The 27,347-nt window shown below is 44.2% G+C and overlaps 1 protein-coding gene across 2 annotated transcripts in view; it reads left to right on the top strand.

Moving 5' to 3' along the window:
• Positions 1–27,347, top strand: part of PCSK6 (proprotein convertase subtilisin/kexin type 6) — a 357,311-nt gene that overhangs the window by 91,677 nt on the left and 238,287 nt on the right. For both annotated transcript variants that reach the window (XM_077473028.1, XM_077473027.1), the window contains exon 2: positions 20,102–20,206. In XM_077473028.1, coding sequence (XP_077329154.1) covers positions 20,102–20,206 — 105 coding nt within the window. The remainder of the gene's footprint in view (positions 1–20,101; positions 20,207–27,347) is intronic.

Here is a 27,347-nt window from a genome sequence, read left to right on the forward strand (position 1 = left end):
GCTCCCTTCTCCCCAGCCCCCCTTATGCTCACCACAGCCCCATCCTGATCCAGCAATTTGAAAGAGCAGAGACTCTCTCTGGTCTCTCTCTCCTCATTGGCTCAGTCAATCATAGCCAGGGAGCCATTGAGAGAGCAGGGGGAAGGGCCAAGCCACAGTCAATCATAGCCAGGGAGCCATTGAGGAGTGAGCAGGGGGAAGGGCCAAGCCACGCTGTGTATGTGAATGGTCAATGTCAGGAGCATGGCTCGGGAGTGAGCCTGTCAGAGTGCCTCACATAGCAAGCACTCGATGGGGGGGGGGGAGGAGGGAAGAGTCTGGGCCGCCGACAGAGGACCCAAATAGAAGAGGATCGGGCCTTCTATGTGCCTATCTATTTCATAGAGCAGGCAAGTATAACATGTTTTGTTTTTTGTTTTTTTTATTTTGAATTTTAACCTTTTACAATCACTTTAATAGGGGTAAAAACAGGGTAGATTTTTGATAAGATGTATTAGGCATTTAAATAGAAATGGTGTTGTAAACTAGGGGACAGTTGCTAATATTTTAAGAAATTCCATTTGATAGGTGGCAGTACTTGGTAAGAATAAAACCAATACATAGAACATCACTTTTATTTTTAACATATCAAAATAAATCTGGTGCAGACACCTCTGCTGGTTGGGAAGATCAGTCGGCCACATCCTGGTTTAGCATTACTGCTTCCTGTTAATGCTCATCCATTGGACAGGTCTGTCCAGCGCCCAGTGCAAGGATGCAGAAATGTGCCTTAGTGATGCACCGAAACTTCAGCTGCCGAAATCGCCGATAATGGCACTGAAAATGATGCATGCGATTTTTGCCAAAATTTTGCTACGATTTTACTGTGCTTATGGTATGTTTTTCATAGGTTGTGTGACTCAAACGCATCCAAAACTTAACACTGGCGCATTATTGATGCGTTCTTGCTGCATTTTCAATGCATTTCCATGGAGAACTGCGTTTTTGATGCGTTCTTTTTAAAAGCAAGAATGTAGCAAGAAAGATTTTTTTTTTAACACCGTTACAACGAAAGTGCAACGGACCAGTGTGAAGGCATACATATTATTTAAAGGGATGCTTTTCTTGTGCTAAAGGTACTACAAGATAAAACTGCACTGGAGCCCCCCCAGTGCCCCATTTATGGAACCCCCCACAGAGCCCGCCAATGGCAGTTGGCATATCCACTCAACCCTCCTCCAGCAATTACTTGAATTGTCTTTGGCTCTCTAAGTCATTGTCCTCCTGCGTGATTCACCACATTGGGATCTGGCAGAAGGTACAAGCTATTTGGCTTCCCAAACTTTTTGGAATGTAAAGCCAGGAAGGGCTTTAACATTGCACCTCAAAGAACCCCCTGCTGGACCATCCAACCCTACCAGCACTCGGATGCTGTCTCCAATACTTCCTGGTGCTTTCGCAGCTGTCACTTTTCATCCAGAAACACAGCTGTAATCTCCAACAGCACCAGCAGATGAACTAAACAGCCTCGCAGTGCTGAGTGATGTTTTACTGGCATGAATGGACAGGCAGGACTGATGTGTCATAAACTGGCCCTGACAGTGCTGATAATTCATTAAATGTAAAGATCACTCAACATTTCAGGAATATGTAATATATCTACCAGAGCTGTATATGTTTACAAGCATCTGCAGATAAATCACTATAATGAACTGTCTAGGTAGTGTGATAGAGCTGCCGGTGCCCTGTATGTTTGCTGGTATCCGGCAGCTCCATCACACAACCCAGCAGAGCTGATTGTTTTTTATTGTGAATGGACAATCGGCTTAGAAAGGCAGCAGGGACTCAGTATTTGCTGTAACCCCCCACAGGAACACCCATATATTGGGCTTTAGACTGGGGTGGAGCTATAGCCAGTGTTACCATAAAAAAATTGTACATTCTATTTGAAATGGGGCCACTGATCAGAATGGGACCCAGTTGTACTGTATATGCACTTGGTCCCTTGGGATTAAATAAAACTACTTTTTTTGTGCAAACTATTGTTGGATGTTCTTTTTTTTTTTTTTTTTTTTTTTTTTTTTTTTCCCAGACCCACTACAGCCTCTGGATGGCTTACAGGAGTTTTCACAATCTAAACTTATTGGAGTTATGATAAAAGGGAAAGCTCTTCATGTATAGGACCGTATAGCTGTCTATGAAGTGGTTCTAAAGGCAGAAAGTGTTTTTTTTAAATTATTTTTATTTTTTTTACCTTAATACATTAGAAGCTCCACTGCTTCCTCCCACTGCCGTATTTGGCACCTTGGGGGGGGGGGGGGGGGGGAGCAGGTGCCTGATTTCGACAGGCATCCACTCCCACTTCCAGGTGACTTTGCCATAAAAAATAAAGATGGCATAAATAAATTCCCTATTTTGTAATCGCTATAACTTTTGTGAAAACCAATCAATATACGCTTATTGCGATATTTTTTGTAAACAAAAAAAGTAGCAGAATATATATTGGCCTAAGTTGATGAATAAAGTTTTATTTTTACTTTTTTTGGGCTATTATCACAAAAAGTATACAACATTGTTTTGTTTTTTTTCCTTCAAAATTGTCGCTTTTTTTTTGTTGTGCGAAAAATAAAAAACACAGAAGTGATTGTATACCACCAAAAGAAAGCTCTATTTGTGGGGAAAAAAGGACATTAATTCTGTTTGGGTACAGAGTCGCACGAATTGTCAGTTAAATCGACGCAGTGCCGTATCGCAATAAAAAGGCCTGGTCATTAAGGGGGAACATTTTCTGGGGCTGAAGTGGTTAAGATAATCTCTCTGCATGCAGCGTCACTCACCAGCTCCCCTTGTACTTACCTGAGCCCAATCTCGATCCTGCGATGTGCACAAGCTCAGAGGCTCTCCTTCTTTTCTGCCTCCTTGTTGGCTGTTGCTGTCAATCAGACAGTAGTAAGAGGGTGGGACCCACACCTGGCTCAGAAGCAAGCCCACATGACTGCCCTCCATAGCCAATGGCCAGAAACATCAGCAGGGGGACCCCAGAAAAGGAGGCTCAGGGCTGCTCTGTACAAAACCATTACACAGCAGGTAAAGTATAACATGTAATTTAAAAAAAATTTTGAAAGCTTTTACAATCACTTTATCCATTTCATAATCTTAGTAAGATTTTTAGCTCACTTTAACTCTCCAATTGGGTTATCCTGACTTTTCATTTAATGTTTGGGTTGGTTTGAAACCTGTGGCACAAGTCCTTTTGGCCAAATGACAATGCAGATGGGAATCTCTGTATAACAAATGATGCTGGAGACTCATTAGAAATATTGGCAAGTGATGGCACACTGATCATCTCTGGGTACAACGCTCTGCAAGGTAAATTACATAAGTGAAAGTTAAAATGCATCTAGTCTTTTGGGTAACGTATCCCTACATATTAGAAGTGTGTATGTGTGTGTATGTGTGTGTATGTGTATATATATATATATATATATATATATATATATATCTATATATAATTTCAAGTTTACATACCTTGGCAGAATTGGATTTCTTGGCCATTTTTCAAAGAATATGAATAACACAAACATTTTTCACTCATGGTTAGTGTTTAATAATAGCTTCAGCCAATCAACTGTGTTTGCTCTTTTTAAAGAATGACAACAAACTACCCAAATGACCATGTTTAACCACTTGCTTACTGGGCACTTAAACCCCCCTCCTGCCCAGACCAATTTTCAGCTTTCAGCGCTGATGCACTTTGAATGACAATTGCGCGTACAACACTGTACCCAAATGAAATTTTTATCATTTTTTTTCCCACAAATAGAGCTTTGTTTTGGTGGTATTTAATCACAGCTGGGAGTTTTATTTTTTGCTAAACAAAAAAAAAAAAAAAAATCATTAATAGTTATAAAATTTTGCAAACAGGTCATTTTTCTCCTTCATTGAAGTGTGCTGATGAGGCGGCACTGATGGGCGGCACTGGTGGGCACTGATGGGCGGCACTGGTGGGCACTGATGGGCGGCACTGGTGGGCACTGATGGGCGGCACTGATGGGCGGCACTGGTGGGCACTGATGGGCGGCAAAGACGGGCACAGATAAGATGGCACAGATGGGTGGCACTAAGGGGCACTGATAGGTACCACTGATAGATGGGACTGCTGGGCACTGATGGGCGGCACTGCTGGGCACGGATATGTGGCACTGGGGTGCAGCACCTTTGTTGATGCAGACTGTGGGCACTGCTGGGGGGCACTGTGGGCACTGCTGGGGGGCACTGTGGGCACTGCTGGGGGGCACTGTGGGCACTGCTGGGGGGCACTGTGGGCACTGCTGGGGGGCACTGTGGGCACTGCTGGGGGGCACTGTGGGCACTGCTGGGTGGCACTGTGGGCACTGCTGGGTGGAGATAGATATTTGGAGTGATGAGACCAAAGTTGTGCTTTCTGGCCATAACCATAAACACTACATTTGAAGAGGAGTCAACAAGGCCTATGATGAAAGGTTCACCATTCCTACTGTGAAACGTGGAGGTGGGTCGCTGATGTGTGAGCTACAAAGGCACAGGAAATTTGGTCAAAATTGATGGCAAGGTGAATGCAGTATGTTATCAAAAAATACTGGAGGAACATTTTTCATTCATCAACCAGGAAGCTGTGCATGGGAAGTACTTGGACATTCCAAAATGAGAATGATCCAAAACACAAGGCCAAGTCGACCTGTCATTGGCTACAGCAGAATATAATAGAGGTTCTGGAATGGCCATCTCAGTCTCCTCATCCAATCAACTTTGCTGCATTTGGCTGGATCTAGGCTGCAGAATTCATCCGTCTGCTTCTGTCTTGTCACATCAATAACCAATGACCCAGTGCCACTGGAAGCCATGTATGCCCATGCCATCACACTGCAAAAATATGCATCATTTGACCACAGATGACGTGTGCTTTGGATCATGAGCTTTTACAAGCTGTTTTTTTTTCTTCCCGTCATTCTGGTACCAGGGACGGATCCAGAGTCTGCAAGCAATTTATCGGGGGAAATGGCTATTGACGGTTCAATCATACTGGCGCCATGGTTGTTATGGTGTCAGGATGATTGAAGCACGTTATTTCTATTGTTATATAAAATGAAATGGTTAAACTCGCCATAATGCAGAATCAGTGGGAGCCCTGAGTGTCGCTTGCCACATGTTGAGGATTCTCACTTCACATGTCACCTGCCACACGTTGCGGATTGTCATTTGCCTGCTACTATTGTCACTTCCTTTGTCCCAGAGTGAAGTCAGGCAGCAGAGAGATTATGTAATGTCTGTTGCCTGCGGCTGTCTGCACAATGAGGGTGGAGCTGCAGGGATGTAGGATGGGTGCTGGGCAGTGAAAGATATCATCTCTCTGCTCCTCTGCCTGCCGACCCACTAATTGGTGAGCCACCTGCTGACTGGCCTGCCTGCTCACCCACTGGACCAGCCGCTCACTCACCAGCCGAGCTGCCTGCTCACCAGCAAAGAATTTCTCTGGGAAGCAATGTCCCTGTGGCGGCTGGTGCCCAATAACCCCCCCTCCCATGGGAGACGGATGGGAAGGCGGCGATCAGAGTCCTTAACTGCTTCCCACCTGGCCAATGTACATATACGGCCAGGTGGGAGCCACCTCCTTCTGACTGGACGTTCAGGAACGTCCTTCAGAAGGAGGGGGATCTGGCGCGTGCCCGCGCAGCGGTGCAATCCCGATGCGCTCGTGTCACCCGGACACGGTGCATCTCGGATCGGCAGGAGGGCTCTGTGATTGGCCCTCCTGATCACATGACAGCTGTGTCCAATCACAGCCGTCATGTGATGTAAACAAACAGCCGGTTGCAAGGCAATCGGCTCTCCTCTCCTCACACGGAAGTCATCGCTGAGGAGAGCAGATCGCTGCAGCCGGCTGATGATCAGTGAGTATGAGCTGTTTTTTACAGCTTTTTACTCACTGATCACTAGTCTAGTGTAAACATACAATGTAAACACACATGTCCCCAAATAAAGACATGTCCCCAAAAAAACATATGTCCCACTAAAATCACATGTCCCAATGATTATCTGCATATGTCCGTGATCACCTGCACACATATGTACATGATCATTTGCGTACATATGTCTGTGATCACACAAACCAATTATACACTTAACAGTTTTTTTTTTTTTTTTTTTACCAAAAACATGTAGCAGAATACATTTTGATTTTATTGGATTTCTTTTAAATTAGAAAAAATAAAATATCGTTTTTTTCCAAATTTCCGCTTTTTTGCGCTTATATCGCAAAAAATAAAAAAACGAAGTCGTGAATAAATACCACCAAAATAAAGCTCTATTTGTGCGAACAAAATTATAAAAATTTCATTTGGGTACAGTGTAGCATGACCGCGCAATTGTCATTGAAAGTGCGAGAGCGATGAAAGTGCCCTGTATTGTAGTGGTTAAATAAAGCGGCAGATGACGAAGATCTGGAGTAGGGCTGTTGCTTCTCCTCTCAGCCAAACAGGAAGTGGGTGCTGAGACCTGATTTGCTGGGGGTCCTAAGACTCCCAGCCAATCGGGTCTTAGGACACGCTTCCTGATTGGCTGAGAGGAGAATCAGGGAGACCATATTCCTTTTAGTCACCCAGCTGAGTGGGTGCAGTACTCTACCCCCCCAGCCCACCCTTTTTTTAAAACAAAGCCAGTTAAAGCCTCAGGCACTGTGCTTAAAAAAAAAAAAAAAAAAACATTGAAAACCATGCTTCCGACACCCCACATGTAGTTTAGGGCCGCGGCACCCCTGTGCCCCTTATGGAGGGGCCAACGCTGCTGCTGACAGCAGGGAAAAAGGGAGCTCCCAGCATCCCCCACCTGCACCTGTATACAGAGTCAGGGCATGCGGCCCTTTGGCACCCTGCCCCCCCCCCCCCCCAAAAAATCCTTGCCCTTCCTGAATAAATCCAGTGATATCTGAGTGATATTGCTGCTGGACGCCCCAAGAGATGTTAGAAGTGATGAGTAAAGTCATTACGCGCCACCTATGAAGTTGCCCTGTTGGGTGGTCTGATCCATATAATAATTCTTGCTAGTAATATGATCATTTTAAATACTGATTCAGCAACCTTTACCAGCATAGCTGATTTGTGGAAAGTTTTCAATAATTCTATTGTAATTAGATTTTTATAGTGTAATGTTTTTAATCTATAGCAGTACTGTAAGCTTTCTATCCAGGACTCCCACTGATGTGTTTCTGTTTAATTAGCAATTCATTTGTGAAAAACAAATCATTAAACCCGTATGGGGGGAAAAAATCAAACCATCTCCATAATTGAAATCAGATGTCTTCGATTGTCACTAGTTGCTTGAAATCCAAACTATCAGGCCTCATTATGCATACACGATTAATGTGCTGTGCTGTCGATTCATTAATTATTAAAACGGGCCTTTTAATTTTATTTTTTTATTCTTTTGTACATGAAATTGCAGCTATAGCAATGCATAAATGTTTACAAGAGCGAAACAAACTTTTTTGCATTCAGTATTTTTCATTTTTGCCTCTGCCCTTAGTCAGCCCCTTTCTGTTATGCTTTATTCAAATATGAACTCTTCATGCTTAAAGCAGATTATGTAAACCTTAGAGAGAGAGAGAATATTGTCTTGAGCAAATTCATTTTTTTCCCTCATGTGCTGATCCACTCCGTCGTTGAATACACTTGAACACATGCATGTGTAGGGCTTACCCCAGAAGGGGCATCTGAGAATGTACATAGGTCTCACACAAAAGTACAGCGACTGCCAGTCACACAAGCACAGATCCATGCACACTGACAATACAGGCTCTGTCTACGGCAAGCATCACTAAATAGTGGACCACGGTCCAGATCTAGACTGATTTACTTTCCCATCTGGACCCATACTGTGTGTGTGTGGGGGGGGGGGGGTGGTGTAAAGGGGGGCAGAAAGGACTACTGAGGGGGTTGCGTAAAGGGGCAGAGAGCCCTGCTGTGGTGGCTGATCAGTGACGGAGAGCCCTACTGTGGGAGGAATTGATGTAAAGGGCAGAGAGCACTGCTATAGGGAGTAGTGTTGAGGGGGGAGTAGGACACTACTGTAAGGGGGTGATGTGACAGGGCCAATGACGTCTTTTTCAACGAAACACGTAGTGTGGCTGTGACATCATCGCACGCGACTGGAGCCAGGAGCCCAGCGTGGCTAGTTCAGCCTGCTACACTGGAAATTTTATTAGCAGTATTACGCATTTATATGCGCGATTGCCTCCGTTTACTTTTGAGGATTTTACCAGCACTTTTGTGTATTGTATGTGTTTTTATGAACTGTTTTGCGGAAGTTTTTACATAGTTCAACATGGGAGTATACCAACTTTGTTTCCTTTTATTGTGCACATCTAACTGCAGTGAAGACATCCCTGTGATGTCGAATGTGAGTGCTATTCGACCATTTATAACTTAATGGTCCATTGGCCCATCTGGTAAGGGTCTCCATTTTAATGGTGAATACACATCTTTTCCCGACAGGTAGGAGGAGAGTGGCGACCCTGTTAGCAGCAGATCTGTTGCACACAAGTTACTATTTTCACTGACTTTCACTGGACTTTGGATTTATAAGTTTGCACTTGGAAGTACTATTTTATAACACAGATTATTGGTGTAAAATGTTTTTAATATATTATTACATATTATTGCGTTTTTCATATATTGTATGTGTATGTGTGTGTGTGTGTGTGTGTGTGTGTGTGTGTGTGTGTATATATATATATATATATGTATATATATATATGTATATATATTATACACACAATGGATATAAAAAGTCTACACACCGCTGTTAAAATGTCAGGTTTCTGTGATGTAAAAAATGAGACGGATAAATTTCAGAACTTTTTCCACCTTTTAATGTGACCTATAAAACTGTCCAACTCGAAAAACAAACTGAAATCTTTTAGAAGAGGGGGTGGTAAAACAAAAAATAATGTGGTCATTTAGGTGTGCACACCCTCATATAACTGGGTGTAGCTGTGTTCAGAATTAAGCAATCGCATTCAAACTCATGTTAAATAGAAGTCAGTACACACCTGCCATCATTTAAAGTGCCTTTGATTAACCCGAGAGCTTCCAAAGCATCAGAGGGATCTCATTATTGAAGGGTACAAAAGAATTTCCATGGCATTAGATATACCATAGAACACGGTGAAGATAGTTATCCCCAAGTAGAGAAAATGTGGCACAACAGTGACATTACCAAGAACTGGACATCCCTCCAAAATTGAAAAGATGAGAAGAAAACTAGTCAAGGAGGCTGCCAAGAAGCCTACAGCAACATTAAAGGAGCTGCAGGAATATCTGCCAAGTACTGGCTGTGTGGTACAAGTGACAACCATCTCCTGTATTCTTCATATGTCTGGGTTATGGGGTAGATTGGCAAGATGGAAGCCTTTTCTTACCAAGAAAAACATCCAAGCCCAGGTAAAGTTTGCAAAAACACATCTGAAGTCTCCCAAAAGCATGTGTGAAAATGTTATGGTCTGATGAAACCAAGGTTGAACTTTTTGGCTATATGTTTGGCGGAAAAACACTACACCTCACCAAAAAAACACCATACCCACTGTGAAGCATGGTGGTGGCAGCGTCATGCTTTTGGGGCTGTTTCTCTTCAGCTGGATGTATGCTTTGGGTCGTTGTCATGCTGAAAGATGAAGTTTCTCTTGATCAGCTTTCTAGCAGAAGCCTTTAGGTTTTGTGCCAATATTGGCTAAGGCCCCTGTTCCAGCAGTTTGTTTGCGTCACAATTTCAAGGTAGCAGCTTTATTCAGGTGTTGGAAATTACCCGATTCTCTGTTTTATAGACTACTGGGTTCTGTTTGGTGTCGGGTTGCCACTTTTTCTTCAAGCCAAACCTGAACGCTTTAGCAAAAATATATATTTTATACACCATTACCATGGTCTCCAAACTGTGGCCCTTTGCTTGCCTTGATCGGGTCCTTGAGTCGTTATTCCTACCATTGACACCAACAATGGGCAGTATTCCTTCCACTGACTGATCGATTGGGCATAATTTCTTCTAACGACAACAAAAATTGGGCACATTTCCTGCCATGGACACCAACTGTTTCTCCCACTAATACCAAAGATCAGGCATGGTTTACTTCCACTGGGCACAGTCTGGTCACCCTAAAGTCTGAAGGATAGTAAACGGGCCCTTTCTTTAGAATGTTTGGAGACCCCTGATCTATAGGATTGTAACAGGCCTGGGACACATTTGGGCACTCCAAAGAGAATAGCAATGTGGCATGCATAGTGCCCCATAGGAGAGGCCCTTAGAACAGGGCCTCCTATGGGGCCCTGTTCTAGGCCACATTCCTGTCTGAATATTGTGTCCGGGTTTCAGGTGGACTGAAACCCGAACACATGATTCAAAGCACGAACTGTCCGGGTGAAGCCCGAACAGGTGGCAACCCTAGTTTGGTGTCCTGGAACATCCTGCTAGTGGATCTCTTGTTGGAATCAGATAACGGGGATTACCAAACCTGATACACGATGAACCTTTTTTTTTTTTTTTTTTTCTTAGCATGTGGATATCCATTTTTTTCTCTTTGGACTGTTGATGTAACCAAGGACTAGACAAAGTATCAAAAAGGTACAAATATGGTTTTAGTAAACTTCACATTAAATCCATACATAAAAATATTCCGGTATGTTTCGGTCACCACATTTTGTAGTGGATCTCTATATGCAGTGATAGAAAAAAGTGATCCACCTGCTGATTTTGTACGTTTGCTCACCGACAAAGAAATTATCAGTCTATAATTTTAATGTTAGGTTTATTATAACCGTAAGACAGAATAACAAAAATATCCTGAAATACATTTCAAAAAAGTTATACATTGATTTGCATTTTAACCACTTGCCGCCCACCATATAGCAAAATGACGGTGGCAAAGTGTGTTTGATATCCTGACCGGATGTCACATGACGTCGCCAGAATATCAAGCCACTGCGCGCACCGCGGTGATCGTTGTTGCGGTGTGTCAGTCTGACACACCAACACCGATCTCGGTAAAGAGCCTCCGACTTCGACTCTTTACCACGTGATCAGCCGTGTCCAATCACGGCTGATCAGTGTAAACAGGAAGAGCCGTTGATTGGCTTTTCCCTCACTCACATCTGTCAGGCGCGAGTAGAGGAGAGCTTATTGGCTGCTTTTCGGTCTTTTTTTTATTTTTTTTAAGCAGAAAAAAAAATCCCAAAGGTGATCAAATACCACCAAATGAAAGCTCTATTTGTGGTAACAAAATGATAAACATTTAGTTTGGGTACAGTGTTGTATGACCGCACAATTGTCATTCAAAGTGCGACAGCGCTGGAAGCTGAAAATTGGTCTGGGCAGGAAGGTGGATAAGTCCTGTATTGAAGTGGTTAATGAGTGAAATAAGTATTTGACCTCTTCACAAAACATGACTTGGTACTTGGTGCCAACAAGGGTTTTGCCAATCGCAGAGGTCAGACATTTCTTGTAGTTGGCCACCAGGTTTGCACACATCTCAGGAGGGGTTTTCTCCCACTCCTGTTTGCAGATCCTCTCCAAGTCATTAAGGCAGGCATGTCCAAAGTCCGGCCCGCGGTCCGGTTTTGAACGCTCCGCCTTGGTCTTTCTCAATTTAGTGTGCTGCAGGAGCAGGGCTGTAAGATGAGCCGATCCCCAGCACTGAGAAGCTCCGTGAGCTTCGAAAGTGAAAGTAAAGTGCAGAGGAGTGCGCTGTGCTCTCTGCTTCCCCCTACAGTGCAGTGCCCGGCTGAATGAGGAAGCTGCAAAGCTACTGTACTATGCTACAAGCTAAATTAGTGTAAAAAAGGGCTTTTTTCGTCTGTGTGTGCATGTATGTCTGTGTGTGTGCGCGCAGGTGTGTCTGTGTGTGCGCACATGTTACTTTTAACCACTTGCTTACTGGGCACTTAAACACCCTTCCTGCCCAGACCAATTTTCAGCTTTCGGTGCTCTCACACTTTGAAGGACAATTACTCAGTCATGCAACACTGTACCCAAATGAATTTTTTGTCCTTTTTTTCCCACAAATAGAGATTTCTTTTGGTGGTATTTGATCACCTCTGGGGTTTTTATTTCTGTAACAGAATTATGCAAATTATTAATTTTTCTTCATAAATTTTGGCCACAATTTATACTGCTACATATCTTTGGTAAAAATAACCCAAATTAGTGGATATTATTTGGTCTTTGTGAAAGTTAGAGAGTCTACAAGCTGTGGTGCGAATCGCACAAAATTGATCACATCTGATGTACTGGTGGCCTATCTAATTTCTTTCGACCTGAACAAGCCACTAAAGTACAAATACCCCCCAAATCACCCCTTTTTGGAAAGTAGACATTCCAAGGTATTTAGTAAGAGGCATGGTGAGCTTTTTGATGTTGTCATTTTTTTCCCACAATTCTTTGTGGCACTGATGACACGTGGCACTAATACGTGGCACTGATGACAGATGGCACTAATACGTGGCACTAATACGTGCCACCGATGACGCGTGACACTGACAGATGGCACTGATAAGTGGCATTGATGGCACGTGACACTGACAACAGATGGCACGTGACACTGACAACAGATGGCGCGTGACACTGACAACAGATGGCGCGTGACACTGACAACAGATGGCGCGTGACACTGACAACAGATGGCGCGTGACACTGACAACAGATGGCGCGTGACACTGACAACAGATGGCGCGTGACACTGACAACAGATGGCGCGTGACACTGACAACAGATGGCACGTGACACTGACAACAGATGGCACGTGACACTGACAACAGATGGCACGTGACACTGACAGGTGGCACTGATGACAAATGGCACTAATATGTGGCACTGATGACAGATGGCACTGGGGACAAATGGCACTAATATGTGGCACTGACGACAGGTGGCACTGACGACAGGTGGCACTGACGACAGGTGGCACTGACGACAGGTGGCACTGACGACAGGTGGCACTGGGGGCAGGTGGAACTGGGGCAGGTGGCACTGGGGCGGGATGGCACTGGGGCGGGATGGCACTGGGGGAGGATGGCACTTTTTTTACTTTTTTTTTTTTTTTTTTTTTTTTTACACAAGGTGCTGCAGCCGTTCATCTCTCCCCTCTCACACGCTGTCTGGGTGAGGAGGGAGAGCGGCGCTGAGAGATCTCATATATTTACATATGAGATCATCTCACATTAGACACGCCGATCGCGCTGTAAACGACCGCTGTGATTGGCCGTTTACAGCGATCTGTGTTTTTCCTGTCTCCGGGAGACATGGCAAACACAGAACTCCCTCGATGCGTGCCCGCGGCGGCGCGCATTGCGGAAGTAAACAATAGAAAGGACGTCCAGGGACGGCCACCCGGACGAAAGCGGCCTGCTCTACAGCCGTCATAAGGCTATAGGGCGGGCGCGAGGTGGTTAATCCACACCCCCCCATTCTTATACCATCAAAACTTTTTGTAGGGCTTGTGTGTGATATTAGCCAGGACTGCTGCTCCTCTGAAAAGCAATCCATGCACAAATCTTTTCAGAGGCATTTGAATGGCGGTAAAGAGGCATTATGTTGCCTCCTCACCACCTGTTTTAAGCCCGTAAATGCAACATCTGTGTGGCTGCGTACTGTGTGTAGGGCAGCCCATTAATTTCAATGGACTTCCCTACTCACAAAAATGCAGGGAAAGAAGCCCCCAAGCTTTTTTTTTTTTTTTTTTTTATAAATTGAACTGCACCAAAAGCACCCTACATTTTCCAATGTGTGGGGTACCATTAAGAATTTAACGGTACCCCCCTAAAGTGCAGAGCATTCGTCTGTGTGTTGGGAACGAGCGTGACGAAGGCAAGAGAATTCTTGGTGGGCCGTGTATTAGTGCTTGGATGGACACACTTAGACCGAATTTTCAATGGTTCGAAGAATGTCAGACAAAATGGTCGGCCCTCATGCATTTTCACTTCATCAAATCTGGCCCTCTTTGAAAAAAGTTTGGACACCTTTGCATTAAGGTTTCGAGGCTGACATTTGGTAACTGGAACCGTCAGTTGCCTCCACATATTTTCTATGGGATCAAAGTTTTTGGAGACTGGCTAGGCCACTACAGGACCTTAAAGTGCTTCTTCTTGAGCCACACTTTTTTTTTTTGTTGCTTTGGCCATGTGTTTTGTGTAATTGTCATGTTAGGACCCATCCATGACCCATTTCCGATGCCCCGGCTGACGGAAGGAGGTTCTCACCCAAGATTTGATGGTACATGGCCCCGTACATCATACATTTGCAGTGAAGTTGTCCTGTCCCCTTAGAAGAAAAACACCCCAAAGCATAATGTTTCCACATCCATGTATGACGGTGGGGATGGTGTTCTTGGGGTCATAGGCAGCATTCCTCCTACAAACGCGTTGAGTTGATGCCAAAGAGCTTTATTTTGGTCTTGTCTGACAATAACACTTTCACTCAGTTCTCCTCTGAATCATTCAGATGTTCATTGGAAAACTTCAGTCGGGCCGGTACATGTGCTTTCTTGAGGAGGAGGACGACCTTGCGGGCACTGTAGGATTTCAATCCTTCACTATGTAGTGTGTTAGCAAATGTTTTCTTGATGACTATGGTCTCAGCTGCCTTGAGATCATTGAAACTCCACAAGGTGAGATCTTGCATGAGGCCCCAGACCGAGGGCGATTGACAGTTATTTTGTTTTTCCAATCTTTGCAAAGAATCGCACCAACTGTTGTCACCCTCTCTCACCAAGCTGCTTGGCGATGGTCTTGTAGCCCATTCCAGCCTTGTGTAGGTCTACAATCTTGTCCCCGACATCTTTGGTCTTGCCATGGTTGGGAGATTGCTTCTGTGGACAGTTTCTTTTGTACAGGTAAGCTAAGATTAAGAGCACTCCCTTTTAAGAGTGCTCCTAATCTCAGCTTGTTATCTATATTAAAGACACCTGGGAGCCAGAAAACTTGTGGATAGGGGATAAAATACTTGTTGCACTCATTAACCACTTACCGACCAGCGCACGACTATGTACGTCCTATTTTTGAAGAGGGATATCTCTAACGGCAGCAGCTGCTGCCACAACCGAGATATCCATCTCTTCAGGCGCCGGTCGGCTGTACGATAACGGTGGTCTCCGCAGCAGATTTGCCACGAAATCACCGCTATCGGCAGCGGGAGAGGTGCCACCCCCCCTCCCGCCGCCCTCCCGCAGCTTACCGGAGCCGTCGGTGGCGGCGGAGGCGATCGGGTCCTTTCACTAGCTGGGTATGGAGACGAGTGAGGCTAAGATGGCCCCCACTCGTCTATATACCATAGGAGGGTGGAAGCGAGGTCAAAACGTCACTTCCGCCCATACCTCATAAAGGTATATATTTTTTAAATGTCATTTTTTTCTTGCATTTTAGGCTGGGTTCACACTGGCACGGCTAGGAGAACCGGATGTGATTCGCACCGCACTGCAGTGCAAATCACATCCGATCTCTGTGCGATGCGAGTTCAGCCATACAGATAGTATGGCTGAATTCGCATCGCACCCGCCACAAACTCGCACAGGACCCTTTTTTTGGTCCGCAGCAGAATCGGATCGCATGGGTGTTCACACCATGCGATCCGATTCCTGTCCGAGTTTGCAGATCGCACTGCGATATGCGAACTGATCTCGGGGGGTCATTAACTATTCACTGACACTCCCAGCAGTCCTCATAGGGCAGTGTGAACTGCCGGCGGGAGGCTTGCGATGCGGGAACCCGCCGCGGATTCGCGGCGTTCCCGCATCGCTTCAGTGTGAACCCAGCCTTAGTCCAAATATGAGATCATACTTTTTGACCCCAGATCTCATATTTAAGGCTGCATTCACACCTGAGCGTAGCGGTTTCAAGTGTTTTTTGCAGCGTTTTTTACCGCGATTTGCTGCGTTTTTTACCGCGTTTTGCCGCGAATTTGTGCAGGGCAAAAGGTCACCAATGTTAAAAGAAGAAAAATGCCCAAATTAGCCTGATTTTCCTGGCATCAGTGGGAGTAAACCTCATATTTGGTATTAGGTGGAGGAATAGTGCCTCATCGTTTGTCAGTGTCAATGGGTGTTTTACTTGCGTCTATCTAGTAAGGTTACTTGTGGTATAAGCAAGGAAGCTCAGACCTCAGCAGTGTATGAATGCGCTTTTACTAAACAAAAATGCTTTCAACCTAAAACTCTCACAATATTAGGACTATAATACAAGACTGACAAATATAACAAGCAAGATGTCTAGCAAATAAGCAGAAACTATAGTCTTGTATGGTCAGTAGGAATATGCTTAAAGCAGTTGTAAACCACTAGGTGGTCTTTTTTTTTTTTTTTTTTCCCCCGAACATGCAAGGTAAAGGCATAATGTGCTAGTATGCATCACATACTAGCACATGTGAATCTTGCCTGAAAACGAAGCCCTCCAGCAATGCAGTGTAATTACGGGGGGCAGCGTCCATCTTTGCCTGTCTTCCTTCCGGGTCCACAAACTCTGGCTGTCTTACTGGGGTCATTCACGGCACAGGTATCTGAAGGAATGGCACGGATGGCCGTTCAGGAAATATTTACAGTACCTAATAGGTAAGCCATCCTATAGGTACAAATTATGCCTTTTGAGTTTACTTCCACTCTTTTTAAAGTTGCTCAACTCCAGTTACTGTGTGTTCTTCTACTCTGTAGACAACGAGGACTCAGGGTTATTCTATAAGCAGTTGCTGGAGATCAGATGATAGTGTCTTTAGGTTCTGAATGGTACAGACCTGCCTTACCTAGACCACTGCTGGTGTCCTATGGTGTCACTTTGGATACTCCAATAAATTACATTTGGAACTTGCCTGAGGTGTAGCCATTTCTTACTTTGATACAGATCTTCCTTGGTGTTAAGGTATTATGGAGTCCTCTCTATCAGTCTCTGCTGTTGGATTTTATTTGGGACGTTTCAGGTTGTCTAAGATTTTGACAACGGTTACAAACCCTAAGAGTCTATTCACACAGGGGCAACTTTGGATCCGACTTGAAGTCGCCCCAAGTTGCCTCAAGTCGCGCAACATGATAAAATCAATGTAAGTGAATGAGAGCCGTCTTAATGTACACTACTGAAGTTGGTCCGACTTCAGAAAAGGTTCCTGTACTACTTCAATCTGACTTCTAGGCAACTTGTACCCATTGATTTCAATAGAAGTTGCCTCCAAGTCTTATCCCCTGTCTTAACTGAAGCAACTTTCCAGGAAGTAAAAATAGTTTTCTAGGCAAACCCCTCCCTCCCACAGAGCTGATTATTATGTGATTGGCCACTGGTAAAGTCCCCTGTCCTGGAAGCAACTTCAAGTTGCCTTGTAAGTTGCCTCAAGTCGTGCTGTGATTCATACTCAAGTCGTGTCCAAGTTGCCTCCCAAAGTCTCGCTCAAAGTCGTGTTGCCCCTGTGTGAATGGACTCTTAGGGCAGGATAAAGGCAAGCAAAGGGCTGCAGTTTGGAGACCAGTGCTATATACAGTGTCTTGCAGCACCATTTTACTCAAGATAGTTAGACTCCCTTTACATCAGTCTTTTGATCTTGTTAGGACTGGTACAGGGATCCTGTTTTTCTCTACGCGTTTTGTCAGAAGGTTGGGAGAATAATTTGTACAAACGTATGGTGTATAAAGATATTTAACAATATTTAGTAGCATTCTATAATAGACTCAGCCTCAAGTTACATTAGTCTTTTGATCTTGTTAGGATTATAGGAATCCAGGTTTTCCATTTGCGTTTTGCAGGAAACCCCTCTTCAGGTGGATGTGAGAAGAACAATCTGTACAACGCAGCAACAGTCGCTGGCCTAATACATGCGCCCTATCCCCTAATTTACATGCAGGGCACTGGACGCATGGATTCCAATGTGTTTTTTTTTTTTTATTTTGTTCAGAAGCTTGCGATTGGAGCCGGAGGCTCTAATTGGTTTAAAAAAAGGGTGGGCTTGGGGAGAAGAGCACCGTGCCCTGAGCCTACCCAGTTGTGTGACAGCGAATTAATATTCGCTATAGTCTTCCTGATTCTCCTCCCAGCTCAGGAAGCAGATCCTGAGACCCGATTGGCCAAGAGAAACGATCCTATTGGCAAAGAGAAACGATCCTATTGGCCGTGGAGGGGGGAAGGGGAAGCCACACTGCCGTGAAGCAGAGGAAGGAGGAGACGCAGGGTGAAGCTGCTACCTTCTGCCCGGAGGAAGCCCGTGACCTAGATTGGGTAAGTGATGGGACTGCTGACCGACAGCCGAGGGGGTTGCTCCCCCCAAAAAAATATACCACCAGCTGCCACTGGTACAACATATGATATAAATAGAGATTTAACAATAGTAACATTCTTTGGTAGACATAACAAGACTGTCAGCCTTAATTTACATCAGTCTTTTGATCATGTTAGGAAGGTTGTAGGGTTCCTGGTTTTTATGTGTTTTGAAGTCAGGAGGATGGAAGAACAATCTGTGCAAATTGTATGAAAAGATTTAACAATTTTTAGTAGCACTCTGATAACGTAACAAGACTGTCGGCCTCAATTTACATCAGTCTTTTGATCTTGTTAGGCCTACTATAAGAATCCTGTTTTTTCCTACGCGTTTTGCGGGGAATCTCGCTGCAGGTGGATGGGAGAGCAACAATCTGTGCAACGTATGATCTAAAGATTTCACAACAATATTTAGGAGCAGTCTTTGATAAACAGAAGAAAACTGTCAGCCTCAGTTTGTATCAGTTTTTTGATCTTGTTAGAACTGTTATAGGAATCCTAGTTTCCTCTACACATTTGTCAGGGAACTCGGCTTCTTAAAAGAAGTTGGAGATTAAAGATTAACAAAAAAAAACATGAACTCGCCTACATCGATCCCCCTGCCGACTCTACAGTGAGAACTGAGTGATCAAAAACCACTGATTGCTCAGGTCTCCCCCTCCGATCTGACTGACAGCAACAGCGCTCTGCTCTCCCCTCCATCTCTGTGGAGGAGGCAGGAGGGGCTTGCTTAGGCTCTTAGCGTATCATTGCGAGGCTGGGCCATGTGCCGATCCAGGTTTCTGGGCAGAGCCTGACCATATGATTGGGATCTTTCCAGAGCCTGGACCGGCTCTGTGACGTCAGCCGACAACTGACTTATGCTGTAAGTTACAGTGGGCTAGTCTCAACTAAAATTGAAAAATACTAAGCTGCGCTTAACTTATACAGACAAAAAAATAGTAAAAATATAACAACCATATATAAATAGTGTTACTTACAAGGTGCATAATATAGAACACACATGAAAAAACCAAAATAGAAACTTAAATCTTACAATATAAATTCCCAATATATAAACCTCTTATCAGCATAAAAGAGGATAGAACAGAAACACCCAGTGTTTAGACAGTAAGTCCATGTACATAAAAACTAATTATAAAATAACTGAAAATTAAGTCCTCAAGTTAGACCACAATATTCATAAAAATCCGCCACTCGGTTCAATAGAAAAAAGGGATGTTCAATCCACCACCAACATGCAATAAAATTTGCCGCTTACCAGAACGACATGACCCCCCACTACAGAGGGTCACACGAGACTTGTAAGGATAGATGTAACTTCCAACCAAAAGGGGGATCCTCTGTGTCCTCCTGGTTCCACCACTCCAGTGGGGGTTAGGAAGGGGACCTGTTCCCGGGCGTCTTCCTCAGAGGTCCAAAAAAGGACTCAAAAGCAGGGATATCGGAACCATAAAGGGAAAAAGACTCCAAATAGTGTAAAACCCTTTATTACTCACGATAAAGTAAAAATACACTTACAAATGTATAGAAGAATATAAGCCTTAAATCTGTGGCGCCGGCCGGACGCACACAGACCTGTTCTCCTGGAAGCCGTCACAAACACGAGGTGATGTATAGCGTACCGCTTATCCCTACGCGTTTCGTAGTCTCAACTAGCCCGTCCTCCAATAGTACAGCTTATGTAAACTCTTTTTAGCAAAAAAATAAAAATAAAAAATTTGACATTGGAGCATCCTCCATGCATAGTAATTTGGTTGATTTTGCTTCATTCTTATGTTATGCTTTATTCAAAAAAAACCTTTTTTTTTATCTTGCAGATTGGAAGCCTTGAAGATTATTACCACTTTTATCACAGCAAAACCATTAAACGGTCCACTTACAGCAGCCGTGGGACGCACAGCTTTTTGCAGATGGACCCAAATGTAAGTTTCATTTTTGGCCACGTGAAGCAACTTCATAAATGGTCTATTTTTCTGAAAAGCAGAATGATGGGCAAATGTAGCAAATAAGGATGTAGCCATTAGGTATAATTTTTTTTTGACGCCTGATGTTGGTGTACTTTCTACAGTTATTATTAATAATAATCCTGTTAGAACTAGGTTGGTGAATCGTCTGTATTACATACAGTATGTCCCATTTATCCTCTAGCTAATCTAAGAATTATGTATTCTTGTCAGTTTTGCGACTTGGGCCCCTGACAAAAAAAAGTGCAACATTTTACACTACTGTGCAAAAGTTTTAGGCAGGTGTGGGAAAATGCTGTAAATGAAGAATGCTTTCAGAAATTAAAGTGCTGATAGATTTTTATCAAATAAAAAGTCAGATAAGCGGAAGTTTTTTTACTTTTGGCTGGAACTCCGCTTTAATGACACGGTTTCAACCTACATATGAAATTGTTGATCTTTAGAAGCTGCTTGGTATAATTGGTTAATCATACACCAGACTAATCCTACAAAATGCCTGACTTTGTAGAAGTGTAAGAACTGATGCTGGTTTGAAGCAAAAAGGTAGTGTTACCAAATAGTGTTTTCAAATAGTTTTTTTTTTTTAATTTTTTGCTCAATTTTGTATATCGATAATTTAAGTCATTAAATGTTCTTACTTTTCAGCATTTCTTCACACCCGCCTAAAACTCTTGCACAATACTATATGTCCAGATCTAGTCAATGCAAAATTTCCACTGTACTCCACAGGAAACCTCAGGAATGACCCCAACCCCCCCCCCGCCAACCTACCGATAAACCAAGACTTGTACCATGCAAGATTTCTACTATTGCCCCCATGCTTGGATGTTTTCTCGCTTCTTTCTTGCTTTTTCAACTCAGGAGTACTGTCCTAAAACAGTTTCTGGTGGAGATCCACCAGATTTTGCGTTATATAAAGCCGAGTTATGTCACCTGATGTCCTATCTAGATGTTGGTAATGATTCCACTTCTAGTACACCTGAACTGCAGTTTGGTTTGGGTTTAATTGTTCCAAATTTGGACCTCAGCATCGGTCTGACTGGACTATAGGGTGTTCGGCCTGGCTATAGGGGACACTGTCTCTTCTGGCAGGCATAGAACCACAGTCTGGTTGGGTGCTTTAAGGTTACTATCTCTCGGAGCCCACCCAGTGGGAGTGTCACTCTTGCTGTGCTTTCTGGGAGAGGGTACTTGAGATGCAATTGTCACGTGTTTCAGTCCAGAAGTTCTGACTCCATGGTCCTGGTCCTCCTGACCAGCCCCCAGGAAGGCTATAGCCTGGGGTGTGGATCCACCCGACTTTGTCTCGGGGCTGGCTTACCCGAGGCAAGGAAACTAAAAGGATTCGGAGGTGGTCCGGTGCCGTCTCTGGTCATGGAGAGGCCCAGCAACTTCGGAGCTATCCAGGGGAGGACTCTTCAGAAGAAGGCCACGTACGGGTTGGCTTCTTAGCAAGAGCCTGGTGAGGCTGAGGGACCTAAGTGAATCCAATCTCGTGGGTATCGCCAAACCGGCTGAAAGATACTGGTACCACATGAATGTTCTACAAATTCTAGTTTCCTACATGTTCTACAACAATGTCTGTGGCAGAGACTCGTTCCTGAGTTAAGCACCTTGTTGGCTGCTAGGCCTTGAGAGACTATCCAACCTGAGTGGTCATCCAGCTGTGAATGGCTATTCTCTGGATATAGTCAAAGTAAGCAAGTCCTTCGTTATTGACTTTGACACTAAGAGTACCTGAACTTTCCTCTTAACCCTCTGATCCTATTTTAAGAGACTGTTCGTTAACTACATTTTTTGCAAATAAAAATCCCTTTTATGCGGATCTGTCGTCAGTCTCTAAAGTTACTGGGCCATCTACCACGGGAAAACCCTAGACGTAAATTGAGGAGAAGAAGGTAACGGTAAGCCCCATTAAACCAGCAGCTCCTCTCTGTATGACAACTTTTTTCCTTGCATCCAAGAGGCTGAACCACAACTAAGTGCTAGTGGGACTGAACAGATACTTCCCATCCATGTTTAAGAAGGCCATCATGTATAGTGAGTGATGGAGAACCCGAATATTGGTTTAAGTTAGAGGAAAAAAATAAGAGGGAAAGGGGAAAAGAAAATGATGGTTGGGAAGCCCCTGAGTTTGTTTTTGTATAATGTACAGGGTTACCGGCAGTAAGAGTTGGAGCAATAAATACGGTACTTAATTGTTACTACGCAAAGGTCATCAGGAGCTTACAGTTGTAGGACAGGATCTGTATTCATGAAGAGGTGATCCTAGGTTGCTTGAACACTCTGAATCCAGGAATACGGGGGATTCCTTCAGCTTGGTGGAATATCCTATCTCCATTTATTTTTCCCTCCATATTATGAGAATTATCTTTTGTTCAGAGGTTGAAGTTAAAGGGTAACGCCATTTTCATGGCAAAAAAATAGCATATAAAAAAATATAGCGTATACAATTTCAACTCAAGTCCTATTGTAATTGAATTGTAATTAGAATTGACTTTTTCTTTTTAATCTGCAGCCGAGGTAATTTTCTGTGACATGCAATATGGTCACCTGGAGGTGTGCACACAAACTTGTGTACATAACGCCACCTGAAAATGTAATTTCCTTTCCATTGCAAGCAGTGGCGGCTGCTGGGCTCCTTTTTGGGGGGGGGGGGGGGAGCGCGCGGCAACTCAACAAACCCCTGATAGTGCGGCAACTCAACAAACCCCTGATAGTGCGGCAACTCAACAAACCCCTGATAGTGCGGCAACTCAACAAACCCCTGATAGTGCGGCAACGAAACAGAACCCCGGCCTCTCGTGTGGTGGGGCTGTAGTCTCCTCTCCTGGAATGCGGTCCACGGGGGTTCTGGTGTCAGCTCCTCCAGCTTGCATCGCCATGTGTCTCCTCTTCCCGCCAAAGCACTAGGCATCCAATAGGCCCGCCTAACGCGTTGACCAATCAGGAAGCGTCTCTCAGACCTGCCTCCTGATTAGCGGGGAGGAACTTTAATGTGGTGATAGCAAAAATGAATTCTCTCATCACCGCTCAACTGGGTGGGCTCGGAGCACAATGCTCTGCGCTCCAAGCTCACCCTTTTTTTGGAGCCTATTAGAGCCTCTGGCTCTAATCAGGTGCTTCAAAAAAAAAAACCCGCCACGTTGGAATCCATGGTTCGGCACCACTGATGTGTGGACAGGGGAAGCTGCACCCGTGCGCCCTCTATGGTCAGGCCGCCATTGATTGCAAGGCTGACCGTTACAAGCATGACTCCCTCAGGCAGAGGCATTATAGGACTTGTGGTTTCGCAAAACAGCTGGAGGGCCTCCAGTTTGGGACCCCTGCCCTAGACGGTGCCAGAAAGAGTGATTGTGTTTGCAACCTGTAACAATCCACAGTCCCTTAAAGGATTTGTGCTACATTGACTTGCTGCACAGAAATACAAATCGGGACATGTACGTTGTGGGCTCTGTAACGAGCCCCCCTCTAGAAGATATCGTACTCTAGTCTCTTGCCTTGAGTGCTAGAGGAACGTCTAGTTGCAGCAATGTTGGTTTCCCTCTTAGAATTACAGCAGTTCATGTCTGAGATGAAAGTGTGAGTTGGGATGTGTTTGCAGAATTGCGTGCTGTTCTTTTCGTAGCGCGCTCAGTCTTTCCAGACTTTTGTAATAGCACTTTTTATTATGGAGCCCGGTGACATTTCTACTCCAACCGCCCCCCCCCCCCCCCCCCAAATCTCATCGCACTCGCTCTTGCTTTTAAGTTACCGTATTGTTCTTGTCTATATGGATTCTGTGTTTGCGGGAAATCTCCACCGGCAAGGGTAATGCACATTAAACAAAATGTCATCCCATTAGCCACCCTTGATGTTTTGTAACCACGGGCTCTTTAGGATGAGACTATACTTATCTCTGAACAGAGGAACTGTTGCCTTTGCTGTAAATTCCCTCGGCTGTCCGATTCAGTTTTTTTTTTTTTTTTCGGAAAATGCTTTCTGCCTTTTAATGCTCTACTAGTTAATGTTCTATACTTTTTAATGGCTCGTTTGGATAGAATTTGATTTCTTTTTTCTCCCCCAGAAGGTTTACCCCCTTCGTCGCTCACCTTTTCACCCCGTATGAAGCAGAACAATTTTTACATTTCTGCTATGGCTGTTTATTCAGCAATAACCTTGTCAATACTAAAGATAAGGTAATGTGTGTGTATGTGTGTGTGTGTATATATATATATATATATATATATATATATATATATATATATATATATATATAAATTTTTTTTTTTTTTTTTTTAAGGACAAGCAAGGTTTTCTCTCCATAATTTCTTGCAATAATTATTTTTCGCAATCCTTTGACAAAAAAATGCAACAAAACTAAAGAAAAACACAATTTCTTTATGTTGAGCATTGTTTAAAAATATAGTGTAAATGTGCTGTAAGAGCCCTTGCACATTGGGGCGCTTTGGAGGCGCTACAATGCTAGAAATAGCGCCTGCAAAGCGCCCTGAAACAGCCGCTGCTGTCTCTCCAATATGAAAGCCCCGAGCGCTCTCGCACTGGAGCGGTGCTCTGGCAGGACGGTAAAAAAAAAAAAAGTCCTGCTAGCAGCATCTTTGGAGCGGTGTATACACCACTCCTGCCCATTGAAATCAATGGGGCAGCAGGGCTATACCGCAGGCATATTGCTGCTGCAGCAGTGCTTTGCGGTGGTTTTAACACTTTCTTGGCCACTAAGGGGTAAAAGTGCTCTGCTAGTGGCCAAATAGCGACGTGAATTTGGCGGTAAAGTGCCGCTGAGAATACACCCACGCCCCAGTGTGAAAGGGGCCTAATTTGTCCTGTTTTTTTAAATCGCGATTCTGGTAGAAAAGCATTTCAACGTTATTTCGTAAAATGTGTAAACAGTGCAACTTCTGATGCTGTATTAATCTGGCCACAGGATATTGTACATACGTGGTTTGTATTCATTTTGTATAATAGTTTTAAATGACATTGTATAAAAAATATATTTTGTCGTTCCTTTCTGGTACAAGTAAAGTTCAACTTTTCAGGTCTTTTGTATAGGGATGGGCAACATACTCCCCGATTCGGTTTTCACCGGAAAACACCTCGAACAGGCAAAATGTTCTAGCGAACATGCGAACCCTATTAAAGTCTATGGGACACAAACATGAAAAATCAAGTCCTCCTTTTCAAGGCTTCTATGCAAGTAATTGCCATAAAAAATTGTATGGGGACCCGGGTAATGCCCTAGGGGGCATCTATCAATGCAAAGAAAAGCTTTTAAAAGGGGCATTAATTTTCAGGTCCCCTTAGTCTGCCTGTAAAGTGGCGCATCTGTGCCATTGTATAGAAAATGTTGCAGCAAAATTACAAAAGGAAATTGAATAAAAAAAAAACTTACTCGCAGCTGTAATGTATTGCAGGCTCCCAGCAATAGAGATAAAAAAAAATAAATACAGTGTAAGGTTCCCCCCAGTCCATAACAGACCCCTCAGGTGTGGTATGGATGAAAAAAAAAAAAAAAAAAAAATCTAACGGGGGGGGGTGCCATATCCAGCCCTCCTCCATGTGAATGGGTATCGGGTACATCATACTCCTACCCACTTACCATAAGTGTCAAAGTAAAAACCACAAGAGACCATTTTTGACAAATCGTTTATTAAAAAGAGAAAAAAGTGCCCCGCGATGTACATCCACTGTCAATCGTGCCACAGGACGACCCGAAAAAATTGAAAAAAGTAATTTGATGTCAGAAGGGGGCGTTTCGTCACCTTGCCTATGTTAAATAAACTGTAGTTGCGGGGAGGCCTCCCATCGAGGTGGAGCTTTGTTGTTTTTTCTGTTTTCTGGGTCCATCGGTTGGCATGATTGACGGTGGATGTACATCATGGGACACTTATTAAAAAGTGTCCCGCGATGTACATCCACCGTCAATCACGCTGCCTGATAGGAGGCCGTTTCATTGATAAAATGAAAAAGCTCCACCTTGATGGGAGGCCTCCCGGCGACTGCTGTCGCCTCACTTTGACAACCGTTATATAGGCTGGGGGAGGGGGTTCACCCAGTGATGTGACCGAGTGACCCTGCCCCCTTCTGACATGTGACTTTTATTCTATTTTCGGATGGTTGGGCAGCGTGATTGACAGATGTACATCGCGGGGTGCTTTTTCTTTTTCCAATAAAGGATTTGTCGAAACCGGTCTTGTGGTTTTTATTTTTAGACTTTTTTTTTTTTTTTTTTTTTCTCAATTTTGAGGGCAAGTGACCTGGTATGGTTCAGGAAGGGGGCGCTCGCTCATCCCCTTTCCTGACCTGCCAAGCTATCCAAAAAAATAATTAAATCGCGTTTCTACATACATTTAGGCCAATATGTATTCTGCTACATATTTTTTTGTAAAAAAATCCCAATAACCATATATTGGTTTGCACTAGTGTTATGTCTACAAACTATGGAACATATACTGCAATTTTGTGTTCATCTTTTATACTAGTAATGGCGGTGATCAGTGACTTATAGCAGGACTGCAATATTGCAGGGCACATGCTGACGCTTTGTTGGAACCAGTGACCCGAATACAGTAATCAGTGTTAAAAATATGCACTGTCACTGTACTAATGACACTGGCTGGGGAGGGGTTAAAGTGGTTGTAAACCCTTACAACACACTTTGACCTACAGGTGAGCCTAGATTAAGGCTTACCTGTAGGTCCAAGAAATATCTCCTAAACCTATACGGTTTAGGAGATATTTGCCCGAAGACGGGCACCGCTGTCTACGGCGCATGCGCCGTAGACAGCGGCGCGCAGGCGCACTGAGCGCGCCATTTTCAACAACGGAGCTGCCACGCGTGTCGGCTCCCGTGCGCATGCGCGGGAGTGACTGCTACACCGAATGACGGAGCTGGGAGCCCCCCCTGAGAAGATGGATGCGCCGGACTACAGGGGACAGCGGTGACATCGCTGGCTCCTGTGTCAGGTAAGTGACACATAATGGACTACTATCCGATGCCAGTGTTTGTGTACACAGTGTGTGGTGCATTCAGTAAGGGGGGGAAGTAATGGATTTCATTCCCTGCTTCGCGGAGAAAGAGAAATCCGTTGCTTCCCCGCTG

This window comes from Lithobates pipiens, unplaced genomic scaffold (assembly GCF_037356315.1).
Source record: "Lithobates pipiens isolate NorthernLeopardFrog02 unplaced genomic scaffold, aLitPip1_a1.2 Scaffold_8, whole genome shotgun sequence".
NCBI lineage: Eukaryota > Metazoa > Chordata > Amphibia > Anura > Ranidae > Lithobates > Lithobates pipiens.